The 15534-nt window shown below is 41.3% G+C and overlaps 1 protein-coding gene and 1 long non-coding RNA gene across 9 annotated transcripts in view; one reads left to right on the forward strand and one right to left on the reverse strand.

Annotated features, from left to right (window-relative positions):
* Window positions 1-9: 9 nt before the first annotated feature.
* Zpbp2 (zona pellucida binding protein 2) overlaps window positions 10-15534 on the forward strand; it is a 22738-nt gene continuing 7213 nt past the window's right edge. The window contains exons 1-8 of one of the 6 annotated variants that reach the window (XM_010620021.2): window positions 10-250; window positions 414-479; window positions 2535-2660; window positions 4283-4444; window positions 5174-5392; window positions 6194-6276; window positions 7862-8042; window positions 8752-9166. In XM_010620021.2, coding sequence (XP_010618323.1) covers window positions 202-250; window positions 414-479; window positions 2535-2660; window positions 4283-4444; window positions 5174-5392; window positions 6194-6276; window positions 7862-8042; window positions 8752-8846 — 981 coding nt within the window. In that variant the 5' untranslated portion in view covers window positions 10-201 and the 3' untranslated portion in view covers window positions 8847-9166. Of the gene's footprint in view, window positions 251-413; window positions 480-2534; window positions 2661-4282; window positions 4445-5173; window positions 5393-6193; window positions 6277-7861; window positions 8043-8751; window positions 9167-15534 lie in introns of those variants that run through there. The other 5 variants (XM_010620022.2, XR_779376.3, XM_010620024.2 and 2 more) reach the window with 5 other exon arrangements.
* The window catches only part of LOC104859435, a 13238-nt gene continuing 12125 nt past the window's right edge, over window positions 14422-15534 (reverse strand). For all 3 annotated transcript variants that reach the window (XR_004517021.1, XR_779380.1, XR_002025213.2), the window contains one exon: window positions 14422-14980. This is a non-coding gene — a long non-coding RNA (uncharacterized LOC104859435). The remainder of the gene's footprint in view (window positions 14981-15534) is intronic.

Genomic DNA, 15534 nt, shown 5'->3' on the forward strand with positions numbered 1-15534 from the left:
CCGCCCCCGAAGCCGAAGCACGCACGCGCAGTCCAGCAGGTCCGCGCCCCCACCGCCAAGCCGCCGCGGACGGGTAGCGGAATTGACGCTAGGCGGTTTGCCCGGCAGTGTGGACGAGCGATGGGGAGGCGTTGGACGCGGGCTGTGACAGGAAAGAGCCCAGCGGTCGAGGCCTCCCACGACGCCACCTCCTGAGCCGCCATGCGAGCGTGGCTCCTACTCTCCGCGGTGCTCTGCTACCTCGCAGGAAGTGGGGCTCGCCCCCCGCGGACCCCAAGATTGTCCCCTGCGCCCCAGGGCTGTCCCCGCAACCCCCAGCCTTGTCCCCTCGGTGCCAGAGTCCCTGTCCCGCCCCCTGACCCCCACCCCTGAGCCGGCTCCTCTCTGACAAGCCTGGCTGCTTTCCTCCGCAGTTGCCTGGTCGCGCTCCTCCCTGCTCAGTGAGAAAGGCCTCGTGTACGGCAAGATAGGGCATCCAGGTAATGACTCTGCCCACGCGAGACCGTCGGAAGATGTGTCCCGGACATCAGGATGCGTAGATCCACGCTTACAGTGACCCTAGGTTTAGCTGTATCGCCTTGCCTTAGAGCTGCACAGCTCTGTTTTCTTTATATTTTTATTATACACGTTTGATTCCATTCACCTTGGGTTGTTGGGACATGTACATAACACATTCTTTTTACATCCTCTCTCTCCTCACCTCTTGGTCTCCGGTCTCCTTCCCATTTGCAAAGGATCTGCCTCCATGACATCTAATATCTTTTATTCTGCTCTTTATTTGTGTATACCTTGGTTTCTCATATAAGCGAAACCACGAGATATTTAAGCTTGTGTGTCACTTATTTCACTTAAGATGCATCCAGCCCAGTCCAATTCAGCGCAGACTTCTTGGAATGACTCTCAATTCCAGATATTTCTGCAGCTCTGCGACGTGTGAACCCCACCCCAGGCGTGATTTCCAGGGCTGGAAATTCCTCTCCACTGCTGAAGGCTCTTACCCCTCCCTTGATTAACTAGATGAGGATCCTGTTCACCCATTAAGGTTCAGCTCCGTTGCCCCCAGTTACTTTTGGATAACTGAGCCAGTTCATCGTGGCATGTTTGGAACCTCTCCGTCCCCAACACCGCTGCTCCCTCCAGATTGTAGGATGGTGTCTTTTATGCATTTAGAGCCTGGCATTCAGAGGGGTTTTAAATTAATACTTCTGGTACTGCACTGGTTCCCAGCCTGCTGCCTCTGCCCCAAAGTAAAAGTAGGTAACTGCAGAATACCTTCCTAGTATTCCCCTTCCAGACTTCTTATTCCCGACAGAGGAAATTTTAAATGAAATGCCCAGGGAGAAGGAAAAAGCGGAAGGGGAAAAAGAATAAAAATGGGGGGAGGAAAAAAATGGAAACAAAGATCATGTAAATAAGGAGGGGTGAAGGAGTTGAAGGGAGGGGAGGGGAGTGAGAAGAAATAAGAACCAAGACATATCAGGGGCTGGGGATGTAGCTCAGTGGTTCCATTGCCTGCCTTGAAAGCACAAGGTCCAGAGTTCGATCCCTGGTACCAAAAGCAAAACAAAAAAAAACCCAAGATCTATCACGTACAGATACAAATTCCCAGTAACGAATGTGATCGTAATGTATACCTAAAATGTGCCAATAAACTCAAATTTAAAAATAAATAAAATGAAACGCCGTTTTCCTTAAGGATAGTCATCGTATTTAGTTCTGCAAAGCAAGTTCAAGTTCTTCTCTGGACTTTAAATTGAATCAATTATCCCTTCAAAAGATTATGTTTTGAATGAATTCTGAATCTGCACATTAAAATGAACTTCTTCTAAATGTGTTATACACATTTTTATATACTATATTATCGCACCAAGGGAAAAAAAAAGCATGACTCAAACAAGTTTTAACAGCTTACCTTGAGAAAGAAAAGAGACTTCGGGCTAGCACCCTATTCTTTTCTTTTTCTTTTTTTTTTGAGACAGGATTTTGCTATGTAATTCAGGCTGGCCTTGAACTCACTATGTAGCCCAGACTAGCCTCAAACGCAGCAATCCTCCTAACTGCTGGAATGACAGGCATGCACCATAACACCCAGCCCTAAATGTTATAATAATATATCAATTTTTAAAGTATTGAGGGCTGGAGATGTAGCTCAGTGGCATAGCGCCTGCCTGGCAAGCTCAAGATCCTGAGTTTGATCCCAGTACCAAAAAACAAAAATAAAATGCCAGATGTGATAGCACATGTCTCTCATCCCAGTATTAGCCTGGACTACATAGTGAGTTCAAGGCCAGCCTAAACTACATAGCAAGATGCTGTCTCAAAAATAATAAAATACTGAAATTCAAGAAGAATAAGTATTGAGCGGGAAATTTAGCTCAGTGGTTCCACTACCTGCCTTTTAAGTGCAAGGTCCCAAATTCAATCCCCGGTACAAAAAAAACAAAACAAAACAAAAACTAATAAGTATCCTTGAGACAAGTATTTTTTTAAATTTTGCTATGTAATGTACTTAACAGTACTTTATTTTTTCACAGTGAAAATATATGTAAAATTACATCAAAATAGTCCTGTTCTTGTCTGCATGGATTCCCAACGTGCTAGTAAAGAAACAGTGGACCCCACATACTTATGGATTGGGCCTAATGAAAAGACATTAACAGGTAGATTATTGATTTTAATCTATTCAGTTTCTTTTTCCTCATTGAGTTTATTGGTCCATTTTAGGTAGACAGTACAGTTACATTCATCCTTGGGCTCTTGTACCTTCACATGACGGGTCTTGGTTCTCATTTCTTCCCCTTGTCCCTGCCCTCCCTTCACCCCTCCTCCTCTCCCCCTTTACAAACACTTCATTTTTTTCATTTTCTCATATTTTCTTCTTTTCCCTTATTAGCTTTCCCCTACCCTTCCCACTTTCCCTACACCTTTAGCCCCTTTCTTCCTATTTCACATTGTATCATTTGGATCTTATGTACTATTATAGTTTATTCACACCAGAGAAACTATTCGGTATTTACACATATGTGGCTTATTTATTTCACTTAGGAGTATATCCTCCATACGTATCCTAATCTGTTCAGTTTTGCTGATGTCAATATTGTTTTAGAAAAGTGCTGTTGATTGAAAAGAGAAAATTGAAATTTAACTGCAACTCTACTTGATCTAACCTTAAATCATGTATACCTTGGTCTGTGCCTTATTTTCTTCTTATGTAAAAACTAGAGTAATAATTTTGTTGTTTGATTTTTTTTTTTTTTTTTTTGCAGTGCTGAGGCTTGAACCCAGGGCCTCATACAGGCTAAGCAAGCACTCTGCCTTTCAACTACCCTCCCAGCCCTGAAGGGGTAATTTTTGCACCCTACTTCCCATAGCTCCAAAGTTCAGCCTCCTAAGTGCTGGGATTACAGGTGTGCACCACTACACCCAGCCAAGTTCAAATGTCTTTATAGGGCTGGGGATTTAGCTCAGCAGTGTCACCACCTGCCTCAAAAGTGGAAGGTCCTGAGTTCAATCCCTGGTACCAAAACAAAAGCACGGAAGTCTTTATAAAATCTAAAAATGTATCCTTATAGCACCAATAATAGGAGATGAAATATCACATGTATAGTTTCTTTTACTGTTAGAAGAGTTGCTTGGAATAAAAACATGATTAATTGATTTCTAGGTTGTTGTTGTTTTGGGGGTATTTTTTGTTTGTGGGTTTTTTCTTTTTAGTATTAAAGACTAAACATGCTAGGCATGTGCCTCACCACGGAGCTACAGCTCTGGCCCCTTTTATTGTATTTTATTTACTTAATTTAAGACAGACTCACCTTGAATTTGCAGTTTTCCTGTCTCAGCCCTCCAGGTAACTGGGGTTACAGGCATGCGCCCTTTACACTTGGCTACTTTCTGTTTTGTGTGAAGAAATCGTATCTCATTTACTGAATTACTGGCATAAACTGATTGAAACTAGATAATGAGAAATGAATAAAAAAAAGAGAAAAGAAATGAATGAAAGAATTGTACTTATCTGGTGGGTTTTCATAGAGTGATATGACAGAATTAAGATTTTGTAGGATGCTTTCTCTTGTTTTTGTACCAGGAATCAAACTCAGGGCCTCACGCTTGCTAGGCAGCCACTGTGTCGCTGAGCTACATCCCGGCTCTGTTGGATTTTGAAGTTGAAATAGTACCTTAATTTTTAAATGTTTTTATGTTAATTCGTAACCCTAGGTTTACTAAGTAATATTTGAATTGTTATTTTTGTTCAATAACCAAATTATTTTCCATTTATGTTTAGGAAATAATCGAATCAGTATAACAAAAACAGGAAGGCTGATTCTGAAGGATTTTCTGGAGCTTTTGTCTGGACTTTACACATGTACTTTTTCTTATAAGACTGTCAAGGCAGAAACCCAAGAAGAAACTATAGTCAAGAAGAGATATGACTTCATGGTCTTTGGTAGGAATACAGGCACATTGTAATTTATAATTAGAATCCAAATTCGGTGTAAAGTTGCTTTGTTTAGTGAAAATGAGTCATGATTTACAAAGTATTTGAAGGTGAATTTGACCGGGAAAATTCTTAAATTAACATCAAAATAAGTGTATCTGAAACAACCCCCTTTCAGCTCTCTACTTCCTACTGTCTGGGTGTGAAACCACAAACTATCACAATTTTGCCAGGATACTTAGAAATCAATATTTAATATTATAAAAGCAAATCCAGTCCTAGGGATTGAACCCAGGGCCTCATTCAAGCTAGGCAAATGTCTGCCCCCCCAGCACTTTTTTTTTTTTTTTAGACAAACTCTTGCTAAACCATCCAGGCTGGCCTTCAACTTGCAGTCCTCCTGCCTCAGCCTCTGGAATAGCTGGGATTACAGGTGTGCACCACCGCACCCATCTTTTTTTTTTTTTTCCTGATTCTCTTGTCTTTATAGCTATCCCGCAGAAGCCATTTCTTCTAAGTAAATGTCTCAGCTGAAAAATGACATTTTTTCTTTTAAATTACTAGTTTCATATATTTTGCGAGCACACTGATATAACATCTTATGAGAAAAGAAAAGTTTCCCTGCTGATTTGCAAGCTTGATGAGACTTACTTAAAACTACATGTTATTTGAAAATTGTTTAGTAGAATAAGTTAATGCTAGGCACAATTATTTTCATTTTCATTTCTTTTTTCAAAGCCTACCAGGAACCTGATTATTCTTATCAGATGGCTGTACGTTTTACCACGAAGTCTTGTGTAGGAAGATATAATGAGCAGCTCTTCAGACTGCTGAAAAAAATCTTGAATAACTTAATCTCTGATTTGTCATGCCATATCATAGAGCCATCATATAAATGCCATGTTGTTAAAATTCCAGAACATGACCTCACACATGAGCTATTCATAGCCTTTCAAGGTAAAAACAATTTTTTAAACATTTCTCTCATTTGATGAATGTAGTTCTGAGCCAGGATAAATTACAAAATTAATTACCATGTGAAACTGAGATATCTCATGAATAAGTTTTTAAAATGTTTATTAAGTACTAAAATATACTGTTTCCTGGTTGTGATTTTTCTAAATTAACATACTAATTATTTACCTTCAGAGGTAATATATTGTTGCTCATCAGTGAGAAATCAATTATTTTATTAGTGCTTTAATTATATAGCTAATATTTCAATGATAACTTCTTCCAGATTTTTTGTTGTTTGGGTTTTTTTTTTTTTTTTTTTTTTTGGTACCAGGGATTGAACTCGGGTCCTTGTGCTTGTGAGGCAGGCGGCGGAGCCACTGAGCTAAATCCCCGGCCCTTGTTTGTTTTTTTGAGACAGGGTCTCACCATATAGTTGAGACTGACCTGGAACTCACTATGTAGCCCAGGCTTGTCTCACCGCAATCCTCCTGCCTCAGCCTCCCTAGTGCTGGGATTACAGGCATGGGCCACCACACCCAGACTAACACTGTATTTTTGAGATTTTAACAAAGGAAAGTAACCAACCCCAGTGTGTTTTGAAGCCTTGTAGTTACTTCCGTTGGCCCCCAGGTGGAGTAAGGTCATAACGCATCAGTTACTCAAATTGTGCACCTTCCCTCCGAGGGTTAGATGGCTGGACCAGATGCCTGTGTGCATGCAGGTTTAAGCACTTGGGGCTTCGTTGAGATGTTTGGAACTTTTTAGAGTTCTTCTGTGAACCTATCTTGTTTTCCTCCCCAGTTAACCTTTTCACGCCTGGGTGGAGAGGGGCATGCAATGAGTCTGATGATTGTGAAGATGCCACTAACCATAATATCCTCAAGGTGAGGTTTTCATTGGAAGGGAAAGGTACTTAAATAATCAAAAAAATATTTGGGGGGCGGTACCGAGAATCTAACTCCGGTCCTTGTATTTGAGAGGCAGGCGGTGGAACCACTGAGCCAAATCCCCGGCTATTTTTAAATTTTTACATATTTTATCAGTTAAAATTTTCTTCAGAAATCTCCATCTTGTATTTGTTACTCATATAAACATTACTAAGGAGTAAATTTATATCTTTTGCGGGGGGGCTTTTCTTGAGACAGGGTCTCACTCTATAGCTCAGACTGGCCTTGAACTCATTATATAGCCCCAAGCTGGCCTCAAACTCCTGATGATCCTTCTGCCTCAGCCTCCCAAGTGCTGGGATTATAGCAGTGCACCACCATGCTCAGATTTAAATTCTTTATTTTAATTTAAATATAGTGTTGATTTTTGTTTCAGTTTTTTAAACTGAAATTGTGAGATTCCTGGATATTTCAAGATGTTCAAGATGTACTCCAGAGAAGTGTGTATATATATATATATATGTGTGTGTATATATATATATATACACATATATATATATACATATATATATGTGTATATATATATATGTTAATACTATGTATTTTATCTATAATAAAAAGGTAGATGCCTGGTTTTGTTTCCCTAAATGAGAGTTAAACAGCAGCCTGAAACAATTCCACAATCATGTCATCCTAGGTTAAACCAACTGTTCTTCCAAAATTGTGTCTGCACTCGTCATAATAGTTTCTGTGTATGGTGGCGCACACCTGTCATCCTAGCGCTCGGGAGGCTGAGGCAGGAGGATTTCTGGGAGTTGAGGCCAACCTAGGCTACATAGCAAGTCCAAGGCCAGCCTGCACTACATAATGAGACCCTGTCTCAAAAAAACAAAAACTAGTTCCTGTGTGTCTGCCATCCTCAGAAACTAAGGACATAGCCTGAAAAATCCCTTCACTCAGCTGGGATTTTGGTGCACACCTGTAATCCCAGCACTCTGGAAGGCAGGAGGATCACAAGTGTAAGCCCAGTCTGGGTGTCTTAGTGAAGACTTTTCTAAAAGAAAAAAAATTGGAAGGCTAGGTACTGAAAAAAAAAAAGTTTCCTTCACTGTCTGGGTCTTTTTCCTAAGCCCATAATATGGATACCTTATGGGAAGAAGACAGTTAATTTTAGTTATTATTAAACTCTGTGCTTGAGAAATAACGCATTTTATATCTTTAGTTTATAATGCTGATTAGAGAAAAACATCGGTTTTTATTTTGCTTATATTTTTTCCTTATTATATGGAATTAGAAATACTGTAATGAATGAACCCCTTGATAGCTACATATTGAATTGATATGTTATAAATTTTTAACTTTCATTTTTCCTCACCCATTTTACATATGAAATGAGAATAGTTAATAAGGTTAAGGCTAGTCTAATATTAGGCTCATTTTGAGTCTTAATACCCAGCATTGCAAGAATTCATCTGTTGTGTAAATCATGGGCATTTATACTACTTTTTATTGCCTCTTATGCAGGAAGAATTTGGTCCGTGGGTTAGTAATTGTTCTTTTCTCTGATATTTTTAAATCTTAGGCAAGAGATCGGATAGAAGAATTTTTTCATAGCCAAGCAGATATTCTCTACCATCGTTTTAATAAAACACTACCCGCTATGCATTTTGTGAACCACAGTTTTCATGTAGTACGGGTGGACAGCTGTCGACCAGGCTTTGGAAAAAATGAAGGCCTACACAGCAACTGTGCAAGCTGTTGTGGTAATTATAAAATCTAAACATCTAAATATCTAAGGCATAGAATCAGAAAAGTAGATGAGTAATACATTTAGGATAATGGAACTGGATCTTTAGACTGGTTCTCTTACAAAAACATATTTTGCGAAGGGGAAGTAAAAATTCAAAGGCCAGATTTCTAAATATACTTCTCTTCAAGTATACTAATCCTTCCTGTGCACTCTCTTGTATTACAAAACATTTCTTTAGCCTTCTGACTTAAGCTGTTATACTGTAAGGAACACGGAATGGTCCTACCTAGAAAACACAACTAAGAAATAGGAACTAGAAAACTGGAAATAGGAACTCATATATTTTAAGTGCGGACACTAAAGTAAAATATAAGATCCCGGGCTCCGTGGCGGTCCTCACACAGCCCACCTCGTGTCCTGCAGGTGTACTTTTATCTTGCTCTTTCCTCTTTCACGTGCCCAAATTCACCCTGCAAAGCCAGTTTCTCCCTCCCTCTTCACTTTTACAAATAAGCTTTGTCATTGTTTAAAACAAACAAAGATTCTAACTTGCTCCTGTCTTTAGAATCATCAGATTCCAAAGTCTGAAACTCAGTCTCCCATAACTTAATCGGCTAAATAAATACGAGGGTGGTAGAAATTGTGAGATATCCCTGTTGAGTCCTATGTTGCCGATATAAAACACCTCTCATCTAGAATAATCTACACAATTTCCTTTGCAGTGGTTTGTAGTCCTGGGACTTTCAGTCCTGACATTGATGTCACTTGTCAGATCTGCATTTCTGTCCGTGTCTATGGAGCTAAATCTTGCCCGTAAACTCTGAAGAAAAATCAGCAGCGTGAAGGCCCGAGGAGAAAGCCTTGTCACGTGCTTGTGGACAGAAGATGACCCTTCACATCCTAGACTATCATAGATAACTCCATGAGCTAAGATCAGTAAGACCAAGACCTTGGGAAACATGCATTTTAGAAACTTTTAAAAAATCAATTGACATGGGAAAGCGTTTACCCCGGTGTCCCCAGTGTATGAAGGAAAGTTTCAACAGGAGAGGGTGGGGTTTTAATGGGATATTGGTTTTGTTTTTTACAAACTGACTCTGTTGCTCTGTAACCAGGACTGTACTAGGGCCAAGAAGAGTAGCAAAATGTAATAAATATAATAAAAATTTTATACTTTCCATATATTCATTTGTTTGAAATTACTTACATAAATCATATATCTATAGTCCGTGGTTCACATGAAAGTTTCAGTCTTCGTGGTTTAAATTTTGGCCGACGCCTAATGTTGTGTTCACCACTGCAGTCTCACATAGAATAGTTCACCATCCTAAAAGTCTACCGTGCTCCGCCGTCCATCCCTCCCTCCGAGTCCCTGGCAAGCGCTGGTCTTCTTACTGCCTCTGTGCTCTCTTACCTTTGCCCACATGGCAGTGTGTAGGTTTTCCTATTGGCTACTTTCACTCAGCAATATGTGTTTGAGTTTTCTTCATACCTTTTCGTGACTTGTTAGCCCCTTCTGTATTGATAATCATCTGACAAATACACCAGTGTATTTACCCACACACCCACGAAGGAAATCTTGCTTGCTTCCAGTTTTTGGTAACTATGAATACAGGTGCTATGGGCATTTGTTTGCAAGTTTTAGCCCAGGCCTAAATTTTCAGTTGGGTTCATACCTAGGGGTGTGATTACTGGTTCACAAGCTAAGACCGTGTCTAGTTTGGTAAGAAACCACCAGGCTGTCTCCCAGTGCAGTGTACCATTTTGCAATCTCAACAAATCACCAAGTATTCGTTGTTCTCCCTCAGCAGCGTTTGGTATTGTTATTGTTTTTTTTTAGATTTTGGCCATTCTAATATGGGTTTAGTGGTACAGTGGACCCTCAAGTTACAACCAGCCTGACATACAAACAAGCTGGGCTACAACTGGCATTGTAGTTTTAACTTACAGTCTGGAGTTATGACCCGAATGCCGGCTGCTTGTGCTTCCAGATATAGATCGAACCCTTAAAGAGTTCTGGAAAGAAATGTCGACACCCTTCCCTGTGTGGGTCAACTGCAACGTCTCTCAGATCTACCTGTGTGCAGGAGAGAGACTTGGAGGGTCATGTGGAGGAGCCTGAGTCTTCACTGGCCAACTTGAGCTACAACCAGTCCTCGGGAATGAATTGAGTTCGTAAGTCAAGGGTCCACGGTGTTTCATTATTGCTTTTATTTCCAGACTCCCTGAACATCTGATGGTGAACATTTCTAATGTATTCGCCATTTACACATCTTCCTTGGTGAGCTGTCTGTCTGTCTGTCTGTTCAGACTCTTTGCCCGTTTTTGACTAGATTCCTTGTCCTCTTCCTGTTGAGTTCGGAGAGTCCCTTGTATATTTTGGATACAAGGTATTTATTAGACCCATGGTCACAAATATTTTCTCCTGGTCTTAGGTTGTCTCTTCATTCCTTTATCATTATCTTTCATGGAGCAGCAGTTTTTAATTTTAATAAAGTATAACTTAGTTTCTTCTTTCATGGGCCATACATTCAGTGTCATATCTGAAAGCTCATTGCCAAACCCAAGATCACCTCGGTTTGCTCTTACCATCTTTTAGAAGTTAGTTTTTTTTTAATTTAGGTCTCAGATCCATATTGAGTTAATTTTTGTGAAATACGTAAGTTGCATATCTGTATTTGCTCTTCTGCATACAGAAATCTGTTCCTCCCAGCACCATTTGTTGGACAGACTCTCCTTCCTCCACAGAACGGCCTTCGCTCCTTTGTCAGTCAGTCTGCAACGTTCGTCTGGGTGAGCCTGTGGGCTTTCTGCACTGCCCACCACTGGCTTGTCCTCTGACAACACTGTGCTTCCTGGATCCGTGTGCTGTAAGTCTTTTGAGTCGAATCTGTTCTTTGACGGTCTTTCTTCTTCAGTAGTGTCTTAGCAATTCTGGACCTCTTGCCTCTCCGTAGTTTATTTGTAACCAAAACCTAACTTGCTGGGAGCTTAACTGGGATTTTGCATTGACTCTATAGGTCAAGTTTGGGAGAATCGACACCTTACCGGTATTGAGTCTCCTGCCCGTGAACATGGAATAACCTTTCATTTACTTAGCTCATCTTGGAATTTAAAATTTTTTCTTTCTATTTTGAATATATTTTTATTAGTGCCTATTACTTTAACAAGATACTAGGCTTCTCTGTGGTATTCTCATACATGCAGAAAATATATTGTAATCCTACCCATGCCCCACTGCCTTCTCTAACACCCACCTCCCCACATTCCCTTTCTGTTGTCTAATAGTAGTCGCCCTCTACTTTCATTTTTGGGGTCCACATATAGGGAAAATGCACTAATTCAGCCTGGCTTACCACATTTTCTTTATTCATGCATCTGTTAATGGGCATCTAGGTTGGTCCCAGATCTTGTCTATCTGTGAACTGTGCCGCAGTAAACCACTATAGGACACTGATGTGAATCCCTGTAGATGTATACAGAGGACTGCTATTGCTGGGTCCTGTGCTACTTCCATTTTTATGTTTTTGAGGAACCTCCATGCTGATTTCCACAGGGGCTGTACTAATTAGCATTCCCACCAGCAGTGTAGAAAGGTTCCTATTCTAGCTAATCCTTGCCAGCATTTATGGCTTTTTGTTTTGGGTACTGGGGATTGAACCCAGGGTCTTAAGTACCAGGCTACATCCGCAGGCCTTTTTTACTTTGTGCGTGTGTGTGTGTGTGTGTGTGTGTGTGTGTGTGTCCCTTCAATTCTGAGAAAAGGTCTCACAAAAATTTCTCAGGCTGAGCTCAAACTTGTGATCTTCCTGCCTCAGCCTCCCAGAATGCTGGGATTACAGGCATTGCCTGTTTTGCTTTGTTTTGTTTTGGAGAAGGGGGTCTTGGCTTGTTGCCCAGGCTGGGCCTCACTTGCCATCATCCTCTGCCTTCCACCTCCCCGGTACCTGGGATTACAGGCCGTGACCAGCTCGAGAGGTTAGCAATACACAAAGCCAGTTCTGTAAATTCCTTCCAAATAGTGGATTTGCTGAATCCTACACATTTTGTAAGTTGTACCCCACCTTTTTTTTTTTGTACTGGGAATCAAACTCAGGACCTTGCACTTGTGAGGCAGGTGTGGCACCACTGAGCTAAATCCCCAGCCTTGTATTTTCATTTTTTATTTGTTTAAAAAGATTGTACGGGGTGAAGATGTAGCTCAGTGACTGCCCAGCCTAGTGTGCACAAAGCCCCAGGTTTGATCCTCAGCACCAAGAAGGAAAGAGGGAGGTATTTAGGAATGTGTTTAATCTCCAAGTATTTTTTAATTTTCCAGCTATTTTTTTCTAATTCACTTTTAGGTTAATGCCATTACCAGTCTGATAGCAGACTTTGCGTGACCTCTGCTCTTTCAGACTGCTTTGGTTACTGTGCTCCCGGTTGCGGTGAGTCGGGAGGGTTCCCGTAAGCTTGAGAAGAATATGTAATTTTGCTGTGGTTGGATGGACATCCTGTAAGTGTCAGTTAGATCCTGTCGACGGGTGCTGCTGCTCGGTCCCACCGTATCTTCACTGATTTTCTATCTGCTGGATCAGTCATTTGTAATTGAGAGGCGCTGAGATCACCCAGCACAGTGGAAGAATCATGTTTCTCTTCAGGGTCCTAATCATTTTTGCCTCCTGTGTTTCCCCGCTGTCTGTGGGAGCTTTTCCATGAAGGGCTCTTATACTTTTCTGGAGAATTCACTCCTTTATCATTCCGTGATACTTTTCATTATCTCTGATAGTTTTCCTTGCTTTGTCTAAAATGTAGTACTTCTGCCTTTGGTAATTAATTAGTGTTAGCATGGTACCTCTTTTTCTGCCTTTTTTAATGAAATGTAACTCAGTTGCTACAAAACCAGCTGTTCTGAATGAAGACTTCTATCCAAAGGGGGAAAAAAAAATGCTGAGCGTGGTGGTGCACTCCTGTAATCCCAGCACTTGGGAGGCTGAGGCAGGAGGATCGCTGTGAGTTCGAGACCAGCCTGGGCTACATAGTGAGTTCCAGGGCAGTCTCAACTACATAGTGAGACCTTGTCTCAAAAAACCAAAAATAAAAAAGGGAGAGGACCGGGTATTTAACTCAGTAGTTCTGCCGCCTGCCTGCCTCGTAAATGCAAGGACCCAAGTTCAATTCACAGTACCAAAAAAAAAAAGAGTGAAGATTTCTATCAAATCCAGCACACACAAGGTATATGATGTTTTGTTTCAAGGTGGTGATACTTTGTTTTCTTTGTTAGCTGGGCTTTTCCCCCTACATAACTATGAAAGGTTACTAATTAATAAAAATGTTTGGTTAGTTTTTCCAATCTCTGTACCTTTCCAGAAGAAAGCATTTCTAATTCCATCATGTATTAGAGACTTAATTTGACCAGTACTGCTCATCTATCCTTCAGCTTTTGTTTTTGGTTTGGTTTTTTGGGGTACTGGGGATCAACTGGTTTTTTTTTTTGTTTTGGTTTTTGTACCAGAGATCGAACTCGGGACCTTGAGCTTGCAAGGCAGGCAGCATAACCACTGAACTAAATCCCTGGTCCAGCTCGGAGATTCTTTTATTTCTAATTACGTGTTGATGCTATGTTAGGTGTAACTTTAAATGCACTGGAGAAAAACTGCGAGATGTATGCCTGATTTCACAACGGTCATGGCTTTCTTAATTCTGAGCAAATGAATTCAGTCATTTTGAAGGTATGATTTTTTACTGAGTTACATTTTTTAAATATGGTTGGAAAAATGGAATGTCTATCATTTGATTTGTTTTGTTTTTGAGACAGGATCTTGCTATGTAGACCAGGCTGGACTTGAACTAGCAGTGATCGTCCTGCCTCAGCCTCTCGAGTGCTGCGGGATGACAGGTATCTAGCACTTGAAATACGAGGGTGACTGAAAACTACGGTGAATGTTTTAAGTTTTTTTAATTTTTAATACAGTAGAAGACAGCGCCGTTAATCCCCTCAAAATACTCTCCCTTGCTCTGAACACATTGATCCCACCACTTCTGAAGGAGCTCTGGAACTCCTATTCCCTGAGTGTCTCTACAAGGTGTGATTTACAAATCCAGCTGGAAAGGCAGGCTCCTAAAACCGTGAGCGCGTCCTCACCCTCCTTACACACCGAATCTGGCACCTGCCACTCTGGCTCTTCCCCAAAGTCAAGAATGACGGTGAGAGGGAAACACTGAATCAATTCAGCACACCGGGGCAGGCCCATCAGCACAATAAAGATGAAAAAGGACTCCCAGCCCTGCTTCAGAAGGCAACAATGGTGAGGTGCGTTCAAAGTGTGTGGGGGGGTGCCGGGAATAGAACTCAGGACCTTGCCACTTACGAGGCAGGCACGGCACCACTGAGCTAAATCCCCGGCCTGGTAGCAGAGTTTTAACATGTATTAAACATAGGAAGAGAAACTGGCTCTGCAGAGTGAGTCTAGGCCGAGATAAAGCAGGAAAACAAGTTCGCTCCACAGGAGAGAACACAGCTGGAAGAGCTGAGGAACAGTGGGCCTTTTCCTCTCCCAGTCCTTGGGCTGACTTCCGGCTCAGGCCTGTCCTGTCCGACTCAGCATTCGCTTGCAGGGCTGTGGAGCGGTGCTGTGCATGTTACATGGGACTTCTTCATTAACCGGTCACGGCCCAGCCAGGCTGGCCACAACCTGAACTCTCATCTTTCATGTACTTCACTCTTTTTCACGACTTTAACGAATTTGCAGAGATTTCTACAGCTCATTTTGGTTGCAGCTGCTGAACCGTGAAAACATTTTTATAACAAGTACAGTAGTAGTATCTTCGGACCCAAAAGAAATGCCTACACTCAAATATTAGCCCACTATGGTGCCTCAGATGTGTAATTCCAACAGTTCTGGGAGGCTGAGGCAGGATGATCACAATTTTGAGCCCAGCCTGGATAACTTCGTGACTTAGCGCGAGACCCTGTGTCAAAAGAAAAAAATTTAAAAGACAGGAATGTGTAGCTCAGGACAAAAGCCCTGGGTTCAACTCCCATTACCCAAAAAAAAGAGAGACAGAGGTGGGAGTCTTTTTTGTTTTGTTTTGTTCAAACTCACTGAACTAAGACTAAAACTAGGGGGAGAGGGACAGGGATTTAGTTCAGTGGTTTTGGCACCTGCCTTGCAAGGACCTGAGTTCAATCCCCAGTATAAAAAAAAAAAAAAAAGACTAGGGGGACAAAGAAAATTCGAGATTACTTGAGTTTGGGTTTTATTTTCTCTTTATATATATGGGGGGGTTGTACCAGGGATCGAACTCAGGTCCTTGCACTTGCAAGGCAGGCGGCGGAATCACTAAGCTAAATCCCCAACCCCTCTTTTTATATTTTTAATTTCTACTTCTTTAAGAAAAATGAGGGCTGGGGATTTAGCTCAGTGATGCCACTGCCTGCTTGGCAAGCACAAAGTCCAGAGTTCAATCCCAGTACCAAATAAATAAATATGTATGAGTAGTATGGTCTTTTTTTTTTTTTTTTT

Source organism: Fukomys damarensis, unplaced genomic scaffold (genome assembly GCF_012274545.1).
Source record: "Fukomys damarensis isolate Sample0158 unplaced genomic scaffold, DMR_v1.0_HiC HiC_scaffold_13, whole genome shotgun sequence".
Taxonomy (NCBI): Eukaryota; Metazoa; Chordata; class Mammalia; order Rodentia; family Bathyergidae; genus Fukomys; species Fukomys damarensis.